The sequence below is a fragment of the Python bivittatus genome, unplaced genomic scaffold (genome assembly GCF_059951505.1).
Source record: "Python bivittatus isolate LINGU-HERP-01145 unplaced genomic scaffold, Pbiv_v1 ctg000080_np1212, whole genome shotgun sequence".
In the NCBI taxonomy this organism is placed as follows: domain Eukaryota; kingdom Metazoa; phylum Chordata; class Lepidosauria; order Squamata; family Pythonidae; genus Python; species Python bivittatus.
The window spans coordinates 60,729,105-60,746,370 of NW_028277035.1; the positions used below are offsets into that span (position 1 = coordinate 60,729,105).

Consider the following 17,266-nt stretch of genomic DNA (forward strand, 5'->3'; position numbering starts at 1 on the left):
GTCTGGAGTTCAAGGACATCTAAATGGTTGGTCTGCCTTCACACAGTATATTAAACCACAGTTTATTTCAATAATTATTTGGAGATGGAGCACATTGGCTTGGTTCATACAATGTGAGCCACAAATTCCAGGCTATGTCTTAGCAATGTGTGAACCAAGCCACTATTTCAGTACAATGGAGTTTATTATGGTGACCTTTGGAAACCATCCTGAATCAACAGCTCTACATTTCTCTGACTCCAAAGGGGTTAGGTGTCTGTAGGATTTCAACTTTGCAAACAATGTATACAAGCAGCTCTGTTTTGACTTCTTCAATTTTGATTTTTACAAGGTCAGATAAGAAACAATTCTGAACAAACTGCTTCGCCAAACAATCCATGCTGTAGAAACTGTTAAGACATTCAAATTAATCTTGATCTGTTTATTTTATAAACAAGCAATATTTCATTAACCTTGAATTCTTTGAATATTATAAAGGCATGAGTTTTGCATTTTTTGGTTAAATATGTCATAGTGCAGTGAGATGTACATAAAAATGATTTTAAAAACTCAGCTCTTTTCTTGTGAATATACATTTTTCTGTTTGTGTGTTTAGGTTTTAATAGAACAGCAGTTCATTGGATTTATTATACAAGAGCTCTGCAAGATCTTGCTCTTCTTCTTGAGTAATGTCTGGTAGTTCTGAGCTGGAACTCTATTGGAAAGTGATCACTCACTGCTAAGGCCTGTGAAGAAATATGTATTTTAGTTAGAGACTATGTTCTACCATCCTTGTTCTAATACATCACACAACTATTATGCATAAAATTAATATTGTGATTAGTAGCTGTCATTCATTATTGTATCACACCAAGCATGAAGCAGACCTACATCCTCTCCCCAGTTATATAAACTCAGGACCATGGACTTCCCTGTAGGGGGGTTATCCATTTAATGCAATGTTTCTCATCCTTGGCAACTTTAAGACATGTGAACTCCAACTCCCAGAATTCATGCTGGCTGGGGAATTCTGGGAGTTGAAGTCCACATGTCTTAAAGTTGCCAAGATTGAGGAACACTGATTTAATGAACTGATATGCTTAAGAGTGCAGCTATGTAACAAACATAGTTGTGAGGCCATGAGATAGATGGATGCTAGGACTTGTAGATGAAAAGGAACACATTGTAAGATCATTGCTAGGTTTCCATAGTATATCATTTTTAGTTGATGTATTCTGGGCATGTTACCAAACATATCGAGCCAGGTCTGGTCCTGGCCATGAGTAAACCACTCAACAATTAGTTCAATGCTGGATGACACAGCAAATGATGGAAAGTGGTAGTTTCTTGATTATTTAGTGTGTTGCCTGATAACACTATAGTGACTAGCTGACTGGCTGATGCTAGCTGTGTTCACACCATATATCTGGGCTGCAAACATCCACAGGAGCAGCAGCGATTCACAGAAAAATCAGCATTTTGCTGCCCTTCAGTGGTCATTCAGATAGTTTCAGCCCAGATACTGTAAGCTTAATTCCTCTGAAAACAAACTGGTGATCCTTAGAGAAGCAGACACACTGAGAAAAACAACCATTCCATAAGATCTCACAGGCAAAATTTGCATACAGATCACACACCCCACCAGTGCAAACATTTGGTAAGCCCAAGAAAAATAATCTTTCCAGTTCCCAACATACCCTCCAGCTCATAATCTCCCATCACTAACTTTAGGTTCCAGGTTTCCCACATCACGTCCCTAGTTTAGCTTCCCCACTTATTTTCTGAGCTGTTAGGCATGGCCCCCTACCAAAGAAAGCCATGGGCTCCAGCCCTCTTCCATTTTTTCCCGAAAGACACCAGTGTGGCCCAGAGCGTTCCTGGAGATAAAAATAGCACTAGAAGCTCACACTTGGTTCTTCAGTATGTCAGACATTGAGATTTGACTAAACACTGTCTTGGACATCCAAGACTTTTGAAATTCTGATTCATCCCATGGCAATACAACACAGCTCAAAGTGTTTAGTTTCTTGGGAACAGCCTTCTTCAAGCTGGTGCCCTCTAGATGTTTTGGGATTGCTGCTGGCCAGGAATTGTAGCAATTACAGTTCCAGCATACCGAGAGGTTGGCTGGGAAAGACTGCTTTAGAAAAACAGGAATTCTTGCTTGCTTCCTCTCTCGCTGCACCTTTGCCCACAGGAGTTTGATTAGCATCAGTGGAGGATAAAGTAGTGGGAATCTGATGCACACTGCTCTGTTCTCCCTTCTTGGTCTGTCTGTGTCTCATCTCTACCTGTCCCTTCTTCTTTCCTGGTTGATCCATTTCTATACCTCTTTCCTTTTTGATGCAACAGAGCTGTGATCTCAAACCCTGGCAGGTCCCAGAGATGAAACCCCAGAAAAGTTTCCCTGGGGCATCACCCTTATGTTTCAACAAACCTGTTCTTCAGTCATGGAGAAGGCACTCTGGAAATCAAAGATATTGGCAGAGTCTGGCACTATGGCATTTATGAGCTTATCTCCATGGAGCACAACCCTATAAGAGGAAGTGAGAACAAGACCATGGTATTAGTGGCCAGCTAGACACTCGTTGAAGAAATACATTGCAGAAAAGGTTAGCAATTGAGTGCAGTGGAATGCCAACCCAAAGGTGGATTCCCAGGAGCACCAGTGGCCTGCAGCTAGGACTCTGACCCACTCTTGCAGCATCACAAGCAGGCTAGGGGAAAATCTCTCACCTTCTGTCTCTCTAGAGCTGCCTGCTTCCCCCCCCCCCCCCCCCTCATATCCTTTGCACCAAACATAGCAAGAAGGCAAGCATAGAGTAAAGTTCTAGGCATGTGTGTTAAAAAAAAAAGGCATATTGGATTTAATGTATGTTACTCCTATGGAACTGGGCTGGGTAATAGGGCTGCAGTGATTTATGATTGCCATTATATAACTACAGGGCACAGAAATTCTCCTGCTCTTTTTTTTTTCTTTTACTTGTTTTCATTCAGTTGGATAAAAGATAATTTATGTTGTATAAATAAATTGTCCAGGACAATTCTGGAAAACTTCTCACCAGTGGAGTGTAGTAGTTCTATACTAATTTTATAATGTGATGGCCTGGGTATACAACCTTCTTTGCAGCAGCCTGCACCCTCCATGGTTTCCCATACTTTCATTATATACCAAGAGGAGATATCAGAGGAGGGGTCCTTCCATGTGAAGGTCATGATTTTATGTAGAGTTAGAAGGATGAAAGCCTCATTAGACTTAGATTTTTGCCAAGTCAACCTGCACAGGATTGCATTTGCTTCATACTGAGTAGATCTGTCATCAATCTTCCCCAGCACTGGGCAGTAATTTTTTATGTTTAATTATTAGCCACCCAGAGTCGTTGGGATAAGTAAATGTGTATCTGGTAGAGGAGACTCCCTCCAGATCTATTACCTAAGAACATTTTTGGCAAGAGATAAAGGGGACCTGCATTAATTACTGTATTAAGAGTTTGGAATGCTTCCTGTTCAGCTGTTCTACTCAATTCCCATTCCTATACAAACTTTAATCTTTGAGAATTCCTAGAGAACTGGTAAGGTCCAGAAAACCAGAGAAAGCAAATATTGTTCCTATCTTTAAAACACGGAAGGAGGAGGACCTGGAAAATTACAGAGCAGTCAACTTGGTGTTTATACTGGGCAAAGTCCTTAAGCAGATTATTAAGCAACATGTTTGTGAGCACTTGGGAGGAATGCAACAGTTAGGAGTGACTAACACTTTAGAAGAGAAAGAGAAGATTCAGAAAGATATGGATAAGCTTGAATAGAAAGCTGAAATGAACAAGTTGAAATTTAACAGAAAAAATATAAAGTCCTGCATCTAAAGGAAAAAAAACCCCTGAAAGACACAAATATAGTATGGGGGTGACCTGACTTGGCAGTAGTACATGTGAAAAGGATCTGGGTGTTGTAATATCCCAAGCTGATCTACATGAGTCAACAGTGTGATGCAGCTACTAAAAAGGCAAGTGCTATTCTGGGATGTATTAATAGAAGCATGGAGTTCAAATTATGGGATGCAATTGTTCCACTCTACTCTGCCTTGGTCACACCCCACTTTGAATGCTGTGTCAAGGGTTCTGCAGTCCAAAAGGACATCAACAAACTGGAACAAGTTCAGAGGAGGGCTACCAAGAAGGTAAGGAGACTGGAAACCAAATTATATGAGGAATGGTTAAACAAAATGGGTATGTTTATGCAACAGGAGAGTAGACTAAAGGGGGATACAGTAAGAGCTGTCAACCAGCAGAACAGGCTGTTTCATGAAGTGATATTTTCCCCTTCACTGGAGATCTTCAGAAAGAGGCTGGATAGCCATTTGCCCCAGATAATAGCTGGATAGCCATTATACTCTGATAAATTAGCCTGGAAACAGATAAGTTTTTATACTTTCTCATAACAGTTGTAATGAGGTAGAGACAGGAAGTAAAAGAAGGGCTGAAGATGACTTGGAGTTTGAGAGAAGCAGAAGAGTTGGTTGGTGAATCATATTGGATTAGGCAACTTTGGAATTGCTGTAGCTCTGTCTGTTCTTGACAGACTCAAGACCACTGAAGTGTTTAAGGGTGAGGTGGAAGAACTTCACTAAAGACAGATGGAAATACCATCTGCTATGCAACTTGATCCAGGGGAGAGATATCTTCTATGTCATGGAACCATGTTCCAGGGAAACATCAAGGAAGACATCTAGCTAGCCTGAGAGATTGCCAGCCAAGTGTAATTAATACCCTTACTTAACTCTAAGAAGGGAGAGCGGTGTAGAAATAGCTGCCACCTATAGAGATATATGGACAGGAAGGCCTGGCGCGATATGGTTCATGGGGTCACGAAGAGTTGGACATGACTTAACGACTGAACAACAGCAACATATAGATATATAGCAGCAGGCTTAAACAAAACATTACTCCTGCGTTCTCATTACTTTATGGCTGAAGCAGGTAAGCAGGAGGAAATATTTGTTTTACTGTCTGAATAAAATATTGCACAATTAGCTGTACATGCTTGAAAATGAAACTAAGAAATATCTTTATGAATAATGGGGGGAAATTCACAAGGGGGTTCTGCATGTGAATGTCTGATCAAAAGTCCAAAACTGCACTTTCCTACACCATGATTTTTTATCCAAGTTACAATTGGCTGGTTTCGTACATTACATTAAGCCATTACAAACCCCAATAGATGGGTGCACATAACACCAAAAATCAAATCACTGATGTCTTGTGTACTGCAATGTGTGAATGCAGAATTGTTTGTTCTCCTGTGTATCTGGCTATCCTCAAGGATTCTGAAGACTCTGAAACTACATACTCCTGCTGTATTCTGAGAACACACCTAGAAAGATGGTAAAAAATGCCCACTAATATATCTGAGTTCATCTAAAAGCTCTCTAAAGCTCCTGGGATGTCTTGGATACCCTTTTGATCTTACAAGGGCACATTTTATTTTCATATCATAAATAGGAAGAATATCAAAACAATACAGGTAGTCCTCATTTAGTGACCACAATTGGGATTGGCAACTCGGTCATTAAGTGAAGTGGTTGCTAAGCGAAACCATGACTGTGTTTATGATCTTACTTCAGCTTTCCTTTACTTTATAGATCTGCAAAGGTCTTAAATGAGAGGATTGCAAAATTACTTTTTCATCACTGTCGTAACTGCAAATGGTTGCTAAATAAGGCAGTCACTAAACAAGGACTACCTGTAACCCCAAGATTCCAATTTTACTTGTGTTAATTCCACAATTTGAAGCTAAGCTAAAAGTAGCCTATTATAGTTCTGCGGGTATTCTCACATACATAATAGGAATTGCCAATCAAAACTAGGCATTTAGGCAGTACCGGCTCAAGGGTATATGGCACCCCAGGCCAGGCTGATAATGGTGCCACCTCCTGCCAATGAGAAGATTTGAACTTTTAGAATGATTCAAAAGGAGAGACAGTGTTGGAGCCCCCTAAACTTTAGTGCCCTAGGCCAGTGCCTATGCAGCCTTAGCCTAAAGCTGGCCCTGCATTTAGGGCATCCTATGGGGTTGAAACTTTGTGTCTCAGTTGGGTGAAGGTCATTCTGTTACAGAGTGCTCTGGAAAATCAGTTTCCATCTGATGGTCTGTAAACGTATTCATGCATCAAGTCAAAAGAGATTCTCCCAAGGTGATGTTGTTTTCCTCAGCTGCTCATCACTGCAGGACCACGCCTAGACATCCCTAATTATCCTGGCACTACCTGATGATCACTGCTGAGAAAGGAAATTGAATTTTGACTCAGGAGTGCACTTATAGAAAGCAAAGCACTTGCTTGCCAGCTGTTTCAGAGGCAAAGTGACAAGAAGCAAGCTTGTTAAAGGTAAAAAACATGGGTAGAGGAAGATCAGTCAGATAAATGGAAGGAATAAGCTCATGAGAATCTGTCTGTTAGAGCTATGAAAAGTCTGAATAACCACTTTTCTACCATTTAGTAGTTGTCCAGAGTTTTGCAGTCCAGCTCTGATAGTTCTAGATTACATGATTATTCCAGTAAATTTAATGAAGGTCCAAAGTTTTCTTTCTGAAAATCAAAGAAATGCTTTTTCAGCCAGGCTGGCATTGTGTAGTTCCATTTTGCTGTGTCACAGGCACAATATGGATTAACTTGCTAACAAGCTGACTGGTGTCCAACCTTCTCACCCTGGCTTTCAGTCAATGAATTAGACCAGGAAACATTGGAGTAGTTCATCTTGACACCATGTAGACTTCTGGGCCAACCTGCTCTCAGCAAGGCATGCTTATGTCATAAGAAGATCCATGCCACTTACTGGGAGAGGCTGATTTATGGCCAGCCAACCAGTTGGCCTCCATATATCTTGGTCTGGCTCCCATAATAATTGATGGGAGAGGCTGCCATAACTGGGTGGGATCCTGGTGAAAACTTCCTACAAAGAATGGACACCTATCCTCCAGAGCTGCCCAACTAGGGAGGGGAGGGCCATATTGGGTGTGTGGGACAATGATGTGAAGTATGTGAATTGAAATGTAGGGTTTTCCAAGTTTTCTTTTATGTGTGCATGTGAGAGAGAGGGGGAATAAAGTTTTTCTTTGTTTGTAAAGCTGCACAAAGCCTATGTTAGGGTCTATATTGTTTCAGTGCTCCTTACTTCAAAACGATGAGTCCCCATGCCATCCACTTTTGACAGTCAGAGACAGAGTGGGAGCCAAGAGCCTCTAAAAGAGGACTGGGAGCTGTAGGCAATCTGGGACTATAGATTGCCTATTCCTGCCTTACATGTAGGTTAGCAGCTCAATTCACACTATTTTGTTGTTGTCTTCATCTCCTGTGATGAGTCAGCTAAAGCTTTGCCAGCCTAACAGGACAGTTACTTTTCATACTGCAAATAATAGGTAGCATTTGATAGATGCCCTGAATGGAATATGAATGAGTCAGCTGTAACATGAATCATTACCTGTCATAGGGGCAGTGCGTTGTTGGTTTCACAGTTGTGTCACTTTTATCATCAATTATCCAAACAAAGTCAGTGTGATTTCGTAGTCGGATGTTTTTCCACTGCTTCTTTGCCACGTAGCCACAGCCAGCGTTGAAGTCTCCCATAAATATGAAATTCTTAAAAAAATAGATATTTAAGATAGAGCCGCTAAATACATGATGGGTGCATGAAAGAAGATTAGCTCGCTCTGTCGAGCTGACCTGGACTAACCTTAGTCTTCCAGCGCAGCTTGACATCCAGAAACACATCATAGAGTTCATCAATTTCTCGCACAGCCATTTCAGGCATTGTGTGCATGGGGATGATCACAAATTCCCTGACCACTTAACAAACATTTTTTTTAAAGAAAAGAAAAAAGGAGAGTTATTGGCATTTGTACACTCACAGATTGAAGAAGCTGACATTGAATCTTCATGGGCTTGAATCCAGAGATAATTTGCCAAAATGAAAGACAGTTTGCTTGCGCAGTACAGCCCTTCCAATTTTTTTCTGATTTTCCAGTCCCAATGCCCCATCCCTTCCACGCTGAAGAATCACTAACTTCAAAAATGGCTGGGGTGGGGCAAATAGGGTTGTAAAAGGGGAGGGAAAGCAAAACAAAAACAAAAACAAAACCCTGTTGTGTGAATCTGAGTTAGGAGAAGGCCCCAGCACTCCTCCTACCATACCACCTTCTTTGATGCAGCAGCACTACCTCATGCAGCTGGTCATCTTAACAGAAACAAGCCCAAGTAGGAGGTTGTCCTTGTAGAGCAACAGCTAGAGCAGTGCTTCTCAACCTTGGCAACTTTAAGACGGGTGGACTGGGGAATTCTGGAAGTTGAAGTCCACCCGTCTTAAAGTTGCCAAGGTTGAGAAATACTGAGCTAGAGAGTAGCCAGCTAGAATGGCAAGCTGTTCTGGAAAATGGAGCCTTTGGTGCAATGAAGTGGCTGTTGAATTATTTGAGAACAATCAAGAGGGCTTTGCCTCAATTTGCCATCCTTCTGGTCTGCTGTTCAAAGCTGCTGCTTGAATTCACCTAACAGGAGGGCTGTCCTTATTGTTTTGCATACAGTATTGCCTTCTAAAGTGCAGGGACATGCATGTTTTCTGCCTTAAGTGCCTGAATCAACTGAGATGTTTTTTGTAAAGATAGAAAAAAAAATGGGTTGATCTCTCTTTCAGTATCTTAAGCCCTTTAAAAATGTGTTGCACCAAAGCTTGTGATTATATCAGCTTTGCTTGCTAGGATAATGGTGACCATAGCAGATCCATTGGGCTGGTTCAAATGCCATGGTAAACCAGTGACCTCTGAGCTGCATACACTTTCCCCACATGTACCCATTGGCCTAGCACCTTGAGGTCACCCTGCTGAAATGAGATAACTTCTGCAATTTGGGCACATTTTTCAGAGTTGGGGGTCAAGAGTGAGAATTTGCCTCCTGGAGGCGCCCTATTCCTATTCTTATCCTTAAACTGCTCACTAAAACCAGACTGGAAAAATGGCCCTTCTTTGGGATTTGGGGTTTGGCCTTTTTTGTTTGGGGTGGGTGGGACTGTTGGTGGTTTGCCAAACAGGTATTGGTTTGAAAGGGCTCTGGAGAGGGCAGGGATATTGCTGGGCATTCCCAATCTCGGCTTCTCCAAGGATCCCACTTCTTCAGGCTCTCTTCTGACGTCCAACCTTTGAGCAGGAAGGACAAAGTATATTAGCTCTATCTAACCTGTTCTTGGAGAGGTGAACCAGACAACAAAAGGTTCTCTGGAAAAGGCATCTTCATCACCAGGCTGCAGGTCAGGATACTGATAGGTTTGCTTCACAGAGACCCTTTTCAATCTGCAGTGTAAAGTAACATTTAAGAAGATTACTATTCCAAGTTTGGACATGTTCATCTTGATTACTCTAAGGCTGTCTTTCTGATTTAAGATGGTCAGGGTGCCTTACGGAACAAAAAATAAGTAATAAAAATATGCGTATGGTTAAGTTACAATCCTGAAATCATTGAATGCAATGAGACTTAACATCTAATTAAACTAGGTTAACAAAAAATATTTGGTATGATTAGATCTAATATTTGAGGGGCTGATGCACATGAGCACTTGAGTCTAGGCTAAATTGGGTTGGATAGTTTGTGACTCAGCATGTCATAAGAGCTAATTAACAATGTTACTCACTCATTATTAACTGACTTTAGGGTTATTATATTTGGGTTGCAAAAATCTGGAAGACCACTAGAAATCTCTTTCCTGCCATCTAATGGTTATTCAGATTTGTGCATCCTACATATGGTACCACTTCCAGATTTCTTTTCTAGAAGTTTTTAGTCAATAGTCATTGACTATTGATACTCTGTACAGTAGGTCTTTTATGCCTTCCCTATCTTATCAACTTCAGATGTGCTAGATCCTGCTACCTACAATGATGTTTCTTTTTTACTTCCCTGAAAGAATGGTACATTTAAAGGAATTTTCCTTCAGTTTTCCTCCCATCTTTTTGTTTTTATACTGTTTTAACATCTTGTGCTTATTATTGCATTTTATATTTATACATTGCTTTGAGGTGTGATGTAGAGGAAGAAGTGCAAAAATATGTTGAATTATTAATAAACTCAATTGTTTCCTTAGCATGACTATCATATTAAGCCATAATTTGGTTGATTTTGAGGGCATCGGTTGTGATATAGAGCAAATTACAAATTTTAAACTCAGGTTTAATGTTAGATAGAATGTGTGAACCAAGTCAGACAGGTCATACAACAAATTCAGAATCCTGTCTTTTACAAGCCATGCAGGTGAAGATTGTTGTAATGAAGCTTTGAACGTGATTCAGCAGAGGTTCTTCAGACCTTCCACCTCTCTACTATTCATTAAAGCAGCCCCCTCTTTCTTTTCAAGCTTCTGTGCGAACCTGGAAAAAACCAAGGTGCAGCCACTTTAGTTGCATTGACTTGAACTGACTTCTTAAAACACCCAGTGTTCAGATTCACACACAAGCCTAGAAAAAGAAGAGGTGCCTTAAAAAGTAGCAGAGTGGTGCTGTGCTTACAGAAGATCCAAAGCACTGCTGCCGAACCATTTTCAAAGCATTCACAGCTCTGCCAGTTATTATTTACCCAGGACAACTGTATACGTATATGCTTCCCATTTCTGCCTGTAAAATATATGAAATCTAAATAGGCAGCTGTAGGCCTCTCCAATTTATTTCCTCACAGTTTCTACATAATATCATATGTACTGTATGAAGTTATAAAATCAGCATACCTGTAGAAGAAAGCGTATTGTTCCTTATAATTTCTTCTTCCTAACCTGTTACTGACCACAAAATTGTATTCTCCTTCCGACTGTCTGGGAAGAAAAATGAAACTGATTTTTAATCTGTTCCTCAGAGCCAGTTGGGCACACAGTGTGTGGAGGGCAGGAAGAGACACTGCCATCTTCTTCTCACCTTTAGCCCACCACAGATACAATCTCTGCCTCTGTATTCATGGTCCCTGTCAAAAGTAGCGTTTTCTAGCTTGTGCCAGCTTACGTATGGCAGGCTTCTAGGCGACCCCCTTCCCCCCATATTTTGTTACCTCCTATGCAGAGGCAGGAATGCCCTGCCCCATTTCCCCACCTGTTCCTGAAGAACGTCTGCTGCAGTTTCTGCTAGAGGTCATTCCCAGAGGCATAGTGGTTATAGCACTTGCTTGGCATGAAGAACAGCTCCAGTTTCAAACCTGATCCATTTTTTAAATACTATTTTTCTTTCCCGGAGCTACCTGCTTTTCCTCTAGGCTTGAGAGCTGGGGGTAAAGCCTTTCTAACTTGAGGGACTGGAAAAACAAGGGAGCAGTGCAAACCCAACTTACTAAAGGTTAGTGGAAAAGGCCAGGGGAAAAGAAGGTAGCTCAGGGAAAGAAAAGTAGTAATTAAAAAATCATCACTTTTGCCAGGTTTCAAACAGCAGCAGACTTTGAAGAAAGCTGGGAAAATGCAAGAAAATATTATTTTTTTTTAAATTTGAAAGCTGGATGTTGTGCCTGCTGGTTATTGTACACTTAGTGCTTTAAATCTGTATATATACATTTCATTTAACTTTATATAAATGTATTTTTATGTGTATAGAAATACACATACACATTTCTACTGCCGTGTTGGCATCCAACTGTATTAAAAATCCTTTACTCAGATCTTTGTATGTAGGCTTGATTTTATGCCCATCTAGAACAGTTTAAAGGACTCCTTTGGAGGGAGGCATGAAGTGAAGCACCACACCTCACAAAAATGGTCCCTTTCTTGTGTTACTATGAGTTCCAACCTTAGCTCTTTGCACATTTATTTATTGTATTCGTTTATAGTTTTTAATCATATTAAATATTTATACTTTTGAAAAAAATATGCCTAGTACACACTATTATTTCATTCTGATCATCTTTGACCCATGCTAGTTTTGTGAATCATATGCATATACACCCACCCACCTATATATCAGACATATATTGTCGCTCTTCTCTCCTCCAGTAAAGATGACAGCAATAAGGAAATATCTACTCTAAGGAGTGGCTTCGTTCAGAGTATTTTATCCAGTGTCCCCAAAATCTGCATTCAACCCTATGAGTTTTAATATACTTCATTTCTGCATCTTACCCATTTAGTTTCTCTAATAGAAAGGGACATATTCTGTTGCTGTTGTCCTTTATTTCCATTAATAGCATGATATCACAGCGAGATATAATCTGGGGAGCAAACAAAAAGTGTCTGTAAAGATTCTGTGCTTGGCATACTGGGAATGACTAAGATACAGAACAGCATCTATCGTAAAACTAGTCCCAGATTCTGAAGGTCCAGTGTCCTGTGTTAGGATCAAGATATATGTAACATTCTGAGAGTAGCAGCACTGCTCCACCACAACTCTCAAGGTACTCTATCCAAACTTGCTTTTTCCCTCCACCCAAAATTATATCCTGAAAAAGAGGTAGAGCAGTGTTTCTCAACCTTGGCAACTCTAAGATGTGTAGACTTGATGTCCACACATCTTAGAGTTGCCAAGATTGGGCAACACTGGAGTAGAGCATAGTACAAATGATGCTCTGAAAATCTCCATCCATTTTTCTCAGAGAAACTGGGTGAATGGCTAAGAAGGATAAATTCTCCAAGGATTTCCTGCCCTTAGTGCAGTAATACAGTTCTGAAAGAAGCTGCATGGAAGAGTTTCTCTTCTAAAATCTTTGGGATTTAATGGAAGTACGGGAAGACAGAGAAACTGTAGTTGGCTGGAGGTAATCATGCCATGAAAGATAGGACATTCACCCACACCTTGAAACTAAATTAGTGCAAAACCTCCATCCTGGAGCTGCTAGAAAGCTTTGTCTCCTCTGTAAGAATTTCAAGTGTAGAGATGAGAAGTTATAGAGACAAATGCAAGAGGCTCCATTAAAAAAAAAAGGTGGATTCTATAAACCTGAAGCAGATCTGACCGTGCATCGTACTGGTGGGTTGGTTTGATTGGTTTGGGCTAAGCTTGTTAGGTGAGGCCAGAAACTGAGTTCAATCCATGCTTTGTGTGTTAATTTGTTATTCAATAAACCATGAATAAAACAAATCATGGCTTAGCACAGCATAGCATAGCATGAGCCCAGTCACTCTTTGCTGATCTATGATTTTGACTGAGAGGCTGGGGAGGAGCCTGAGATCTCTTTGTATATTTCATTTGTCAGCTCCAAGCAAACCCTGTAATGGAGAGACTGAAAACCTCCAGCCTATTGCACATTGCAAAATTTCAAGCAAGGATGTTTTTCAGACCTACTAAGATCCTCTGCAAAGTATATGTTCTAGCATTAGTCAATAAGCCTTCTTAATACTGTTGGGGATCAGGGATTAGTGATCTTAATGGATCCCCTCCTAGTTTGTAATTCCTAAACAGGAAAGACTAGTCAGTTGTTGACTAGGGCTCTGATTTAATCAGGGTCATGATGGTTACATTACAGTAATAATGAAAATGAAAAAAATAATACTGTAAACTTGACAACGGATTTCTTGTAGGCAGTTAAGGAGTTCCTTTAGTTATATTTATTTATAATTTCAGTTTCTAAAGCTGCCCACTCACCAATGAATCTGGACGGCTAACTCAGGACCTCCTGTATGTAAATTTACTTTATGTTCTCTATTACTTCCATTCCTTTGAGAATATGTCCCTTTCTGCTGAAGAGGTTATGTGGCGGTGATGGTTACAGATGACATACCGGGATGATATTGGTGCAAAACTCTAATGATTTTCCAGAGTTTACCAGGACATACACAACCTTTTGTTCAGAATTTTTCCTGAAGATGTTCCTTGTCAATGGTTGCCTTTTTGTGTTTCTTAAGAGCAGTAACAACTCCCAGCTGACTCTTTGCCAGGACTTAAGAGGGACTGCCATGGGGCACCTGCACTGATGGCTACTTGGCAGTCTTTCCTGTTTAGGAATTACAAACTAGGAGGGGAACCATTAAGATCACTAATCCCTGATCCCAACACTATTAAGAAGGCTTATTGACTAATGTTAGAACATATACTTTGCAGAAAATATGTAGGTCTGAAAAACATCCTTGCTTGAAATTTTGCTGCTAGTCAGGGTACAACATACAATAGCTAGCACTGAGCCCGCTATATAATGTAAATTATAAATGGATTGGATTACTGCAATACGCTCTACCCTTGAAGAGTATCTGGAAGCTACAGCTGGCGCAAAATGCAACAGCACAGACAGTTTTGAACCCCCCCCCCCCCCAGGAGGGCATATATAACACTGCTGTTATGTGATCTGCATTGGTTGCCAGTTTGCTTCCAGGTCCAATTCAAGGTGTTGGTTATCACCTTTAAAGCCCTTCATGGCATAGGACCAGGTTATCTGAAGAGCCATCTCGCCCCTGTTGTGTCAGCCCACCCCACTGGGTCCAGCAGAAAGGGCATGTTGTGGACACCACCAGTCAAGGAACTTTGGCTGGTGGGATCTAGGAAGAGGGTCTTTTCTGCCGTGGCCTGTGGAACAGCTTACCACCTGAGGTGCAGTCCGCCCCCACTCTCCTGGCCTTCCGGAAAAGTGTGAAAACATGGCTATGCCAGATGGCCTGGGGGCCTGATGGGGCCTTGTATTGTTGGAATTGGCTGGTGGGATAATCGATACTGCTCCCCCTATCATCTTGAATTGTATATAGTCTTTTTATATAGAATTATTTTTAGTTAATTTTAATATGGATATTTATATTTATATTTTATTTTATTTATATTTTATCTTGGATGACATGTAAACTGTTTTTACTGTTTTGGATTTTAATTGTGAGCCGCCCAGAGTCACCCTCTGGGGGAGATGGGTGGCATATACATCAAATAAACAAACAAACAAACAAACAAACAAATGTATACCCTGGACCAAGCTAGTACCATATTTAGCCACTGGATGGGCTTTTAGTATAAAAAAAGAGTAGATGCATACCACAGACTAGGAATATATGTGGGGGTAATGCCAGGTGCAGAGACCCTGATGAGTTCACAGGAAAGTCATTTCACAGACGGATTAGTTAGTTTCTCACGGTTTTTTAATTGAGAGTCTGTGTTGCATCCACAATTAATGAATGCTCAGTGTGTGGGGTATAAAAGGTTTTTTACAAACCCGCCCCCTGGCACGGACACGCCATGGTGGAACATTGCATGCATACCTGGTGTCCATTCCAGGGAGCACGGCCTGTTTACTCCTGTGAGTATTTACCTTTAATAAAGCTTGTGATGATCACACTAGCCTTCAGCTCCTCTTTCTCGGAAATGTTTCATAGATACTGGCCCTCGGAGGGCATTTAAATGTTGCATTTGTATTTGGGGGAACAATCATACAATTGCATATGTTTTAATGCTATGTGGAGTTTTTTGGGTTGATTATTTGTTTGTTGTTTTATGCCACCCAGAGTCACATTGTTTGAGTTGGGCAGCCTTATAAATCTAGTAAGCAAGCAAAGAAACAAACAAATAAATAAATGTTTAAATTTAGAGACACAGACAACTATTAAACAAACACATGCACACACGCACACAGGACTACAACTCTATTAATGACTGAAGATCCATAGTAGTATTTTAAATCTGCCTTGACCTGAATAGTTTGCTGTTCAGCAAACCTTATTGTTTGCTGAATAGTTGAATAAATTCATTCTGTTAAATAACATTTTGGGCCACCCTTTAAAACATCACGGCAATGAGCCTGCATGAAGAGAATTATATACACAATGGCATATTTTGTCAGAATTAGAGACTTGAAATTCATTATTTACTAGGAAAGAAAAATTCAGGGATAGAAGCTGCACTCTGCTTTTCCTGAGAAACATGAAATGACTCCAAAGAGAAGTCACTGCAATGTGAGGATAAAACACTATTTTTGTTTACCTGCACCTATGCAAACCTTTGAATGGTATCTAAGTACTCAGCTCTTTCTAATATAATCGCTTTTGCCCTCATGAGCACCATCTGACTTGTCATGATAATTTCTTCTTCTTAATGAGCTCAGAGGTATTTTATAGTGACAATTAAACTAATTAAAGATGGCAATATTAATGAGAACATTGATTGGAAAAGAATGATTTTTTTTCTAAGAAATGAAATGTTTTCATAATCTCACATCGCTACTAACAATAGCATTTGCAATTAAAGTCTTGCTGTCCATACGGTTTTGATCTGGTGATGACCTTTTGGGTAAGTGTGTTGCTCAAATCACAGATTTATTAATGCTCAATTACACATTAATCTGGAACTCATCTGTGTTAGTATACAATCACCTGAATGGTCATTCAGTTGAAAGCCCCACTATTTAATTTAATTTAATCTAATCCCAAGATTCAACAACATACCTCTACAATAACTTCTATGATTTCTGGTTTTGTTCTCTTAGATTCTCCAAATGACCTCACGTTGAAAGAGCAAATTCTTAGGCTCTGAACAGCCTGGCAAAAAAAGAGCAGGAACAGAAAAAAACGCAGCATCTTTTAAGCTTTGCCAAAAGAGAATGCAACGTGCTGAGCTTCTCTCTCATTAGCACTCACACTGCCAAAAAAGCAGAATTTATAACTATGCTCCTTTGTGACCACTATGCAAATGAAGCGACAGCCTCCCAGATTCGCTCACAGTCCATCCACTTCTCTATTTTTAGTTTAAAGATTAACATCTGTTGTTGAGGAACTTAACTTTCTGCCTTGGGAGGATGACCTGAAATGGAAGTTACCCTATGAACTCCTATGGCTTGGATGACATGTAACAATGGTAGGCATCTTCTTTGTCAGCCTCATGTCAGGACAAAAAAGTTCTGATTTTTAGAGGAAAGGGAACCCACTGATGGCTCTTTGACACCCTCAGGTCTTTGTGTTTGCAGCTTTCCTTCTCCTCTTCTTGCAGTCGGACTCCTTTGCTATTGGGGAGCAAAATGTAAGATTAAGAAAAGGTGAATCAAGCCATGGATCAACCTGTTTGCTCATCTCTTTCAAGAGATGGAATCACAAACCTTGTTTCTGAGAGTTACAGTTCAGCCTCATCTGGAGAGAGATACATTCCCCTTCTATTTAATGATTGATTTAGATGGTTAAGATTTAAGATTCCCATCCAATATTGTTCATTCTCAGTGGCAGGAACCTTATAGATTTAAAGCATTATTCCTTTTGTCTGCAAACAGAGACCTTTGGACACGTTCTCTACTATTAAGCTTCATACCCACATCCATCTTTCCACAGGTGCAACTTCACCTGCACCCTTTTCTTGTCTCTAGATTGCTAACAAAAGGGTCAAC

General features: G+C 40.4%; 2 protein-coding genes across 4 annotated transcripts in view; one reads left to right on the plus strand and one right to left on the minus strand.

Annotated features, from left to right (window-relative positions):
* Window positions 1-406: 406 nt before the first annotated feature.
* On the minus strand, window positions 407-16,523 carry DNASE1L3 (deoxyribonuclease 1L3). Its single transcript, XM_015887567.3, has 8 exons — window positions 16,338-16,523; window positions 12,108-12,196; window positions 10,740-10,823; window positions 9,203-9,315; window positions 7,707-7,819; window positions 7,455-7,612; window positions 2,417-2,513; window positions 407-725 (listed from the first exon to the last, which is right to left on the minus strand). The coding sequence occupies exons 1-8, from the start codon at window positions 16,467-16,469 to the stop codon at window positions 627-629; spliced, it is 885 nt and encodes a 294-aa protein (XP_015743053.2). The 5' UTR covers window positions 16,470-16,523; the 3' UTR covers window positions 407-626.
* The window catches only part of ABHD6 (abhydrolase domain containing 6, acylglycerol lipase), a 69,873-nt gene continuing 56,310 nt past the window's right edge, over window positions 3,704-17,266 (plus strand). For 2 of the 3 annotated variants that reach the window (XM_088134233.1, XM_088134234.1), the window contains exon 1: window positions 3,704-4,156. The gene's annotated coding sequence lies outside the window, so the exon portion shown is untranslated. Of the gene's footprint in view, window positions 4,157-15,721; window positions 15,849-16,378; window positions 16,747-17,266 lie in introns of those variants that run through there. The other variant, XM_088134232.1, reaches the window with a different exon arrangement.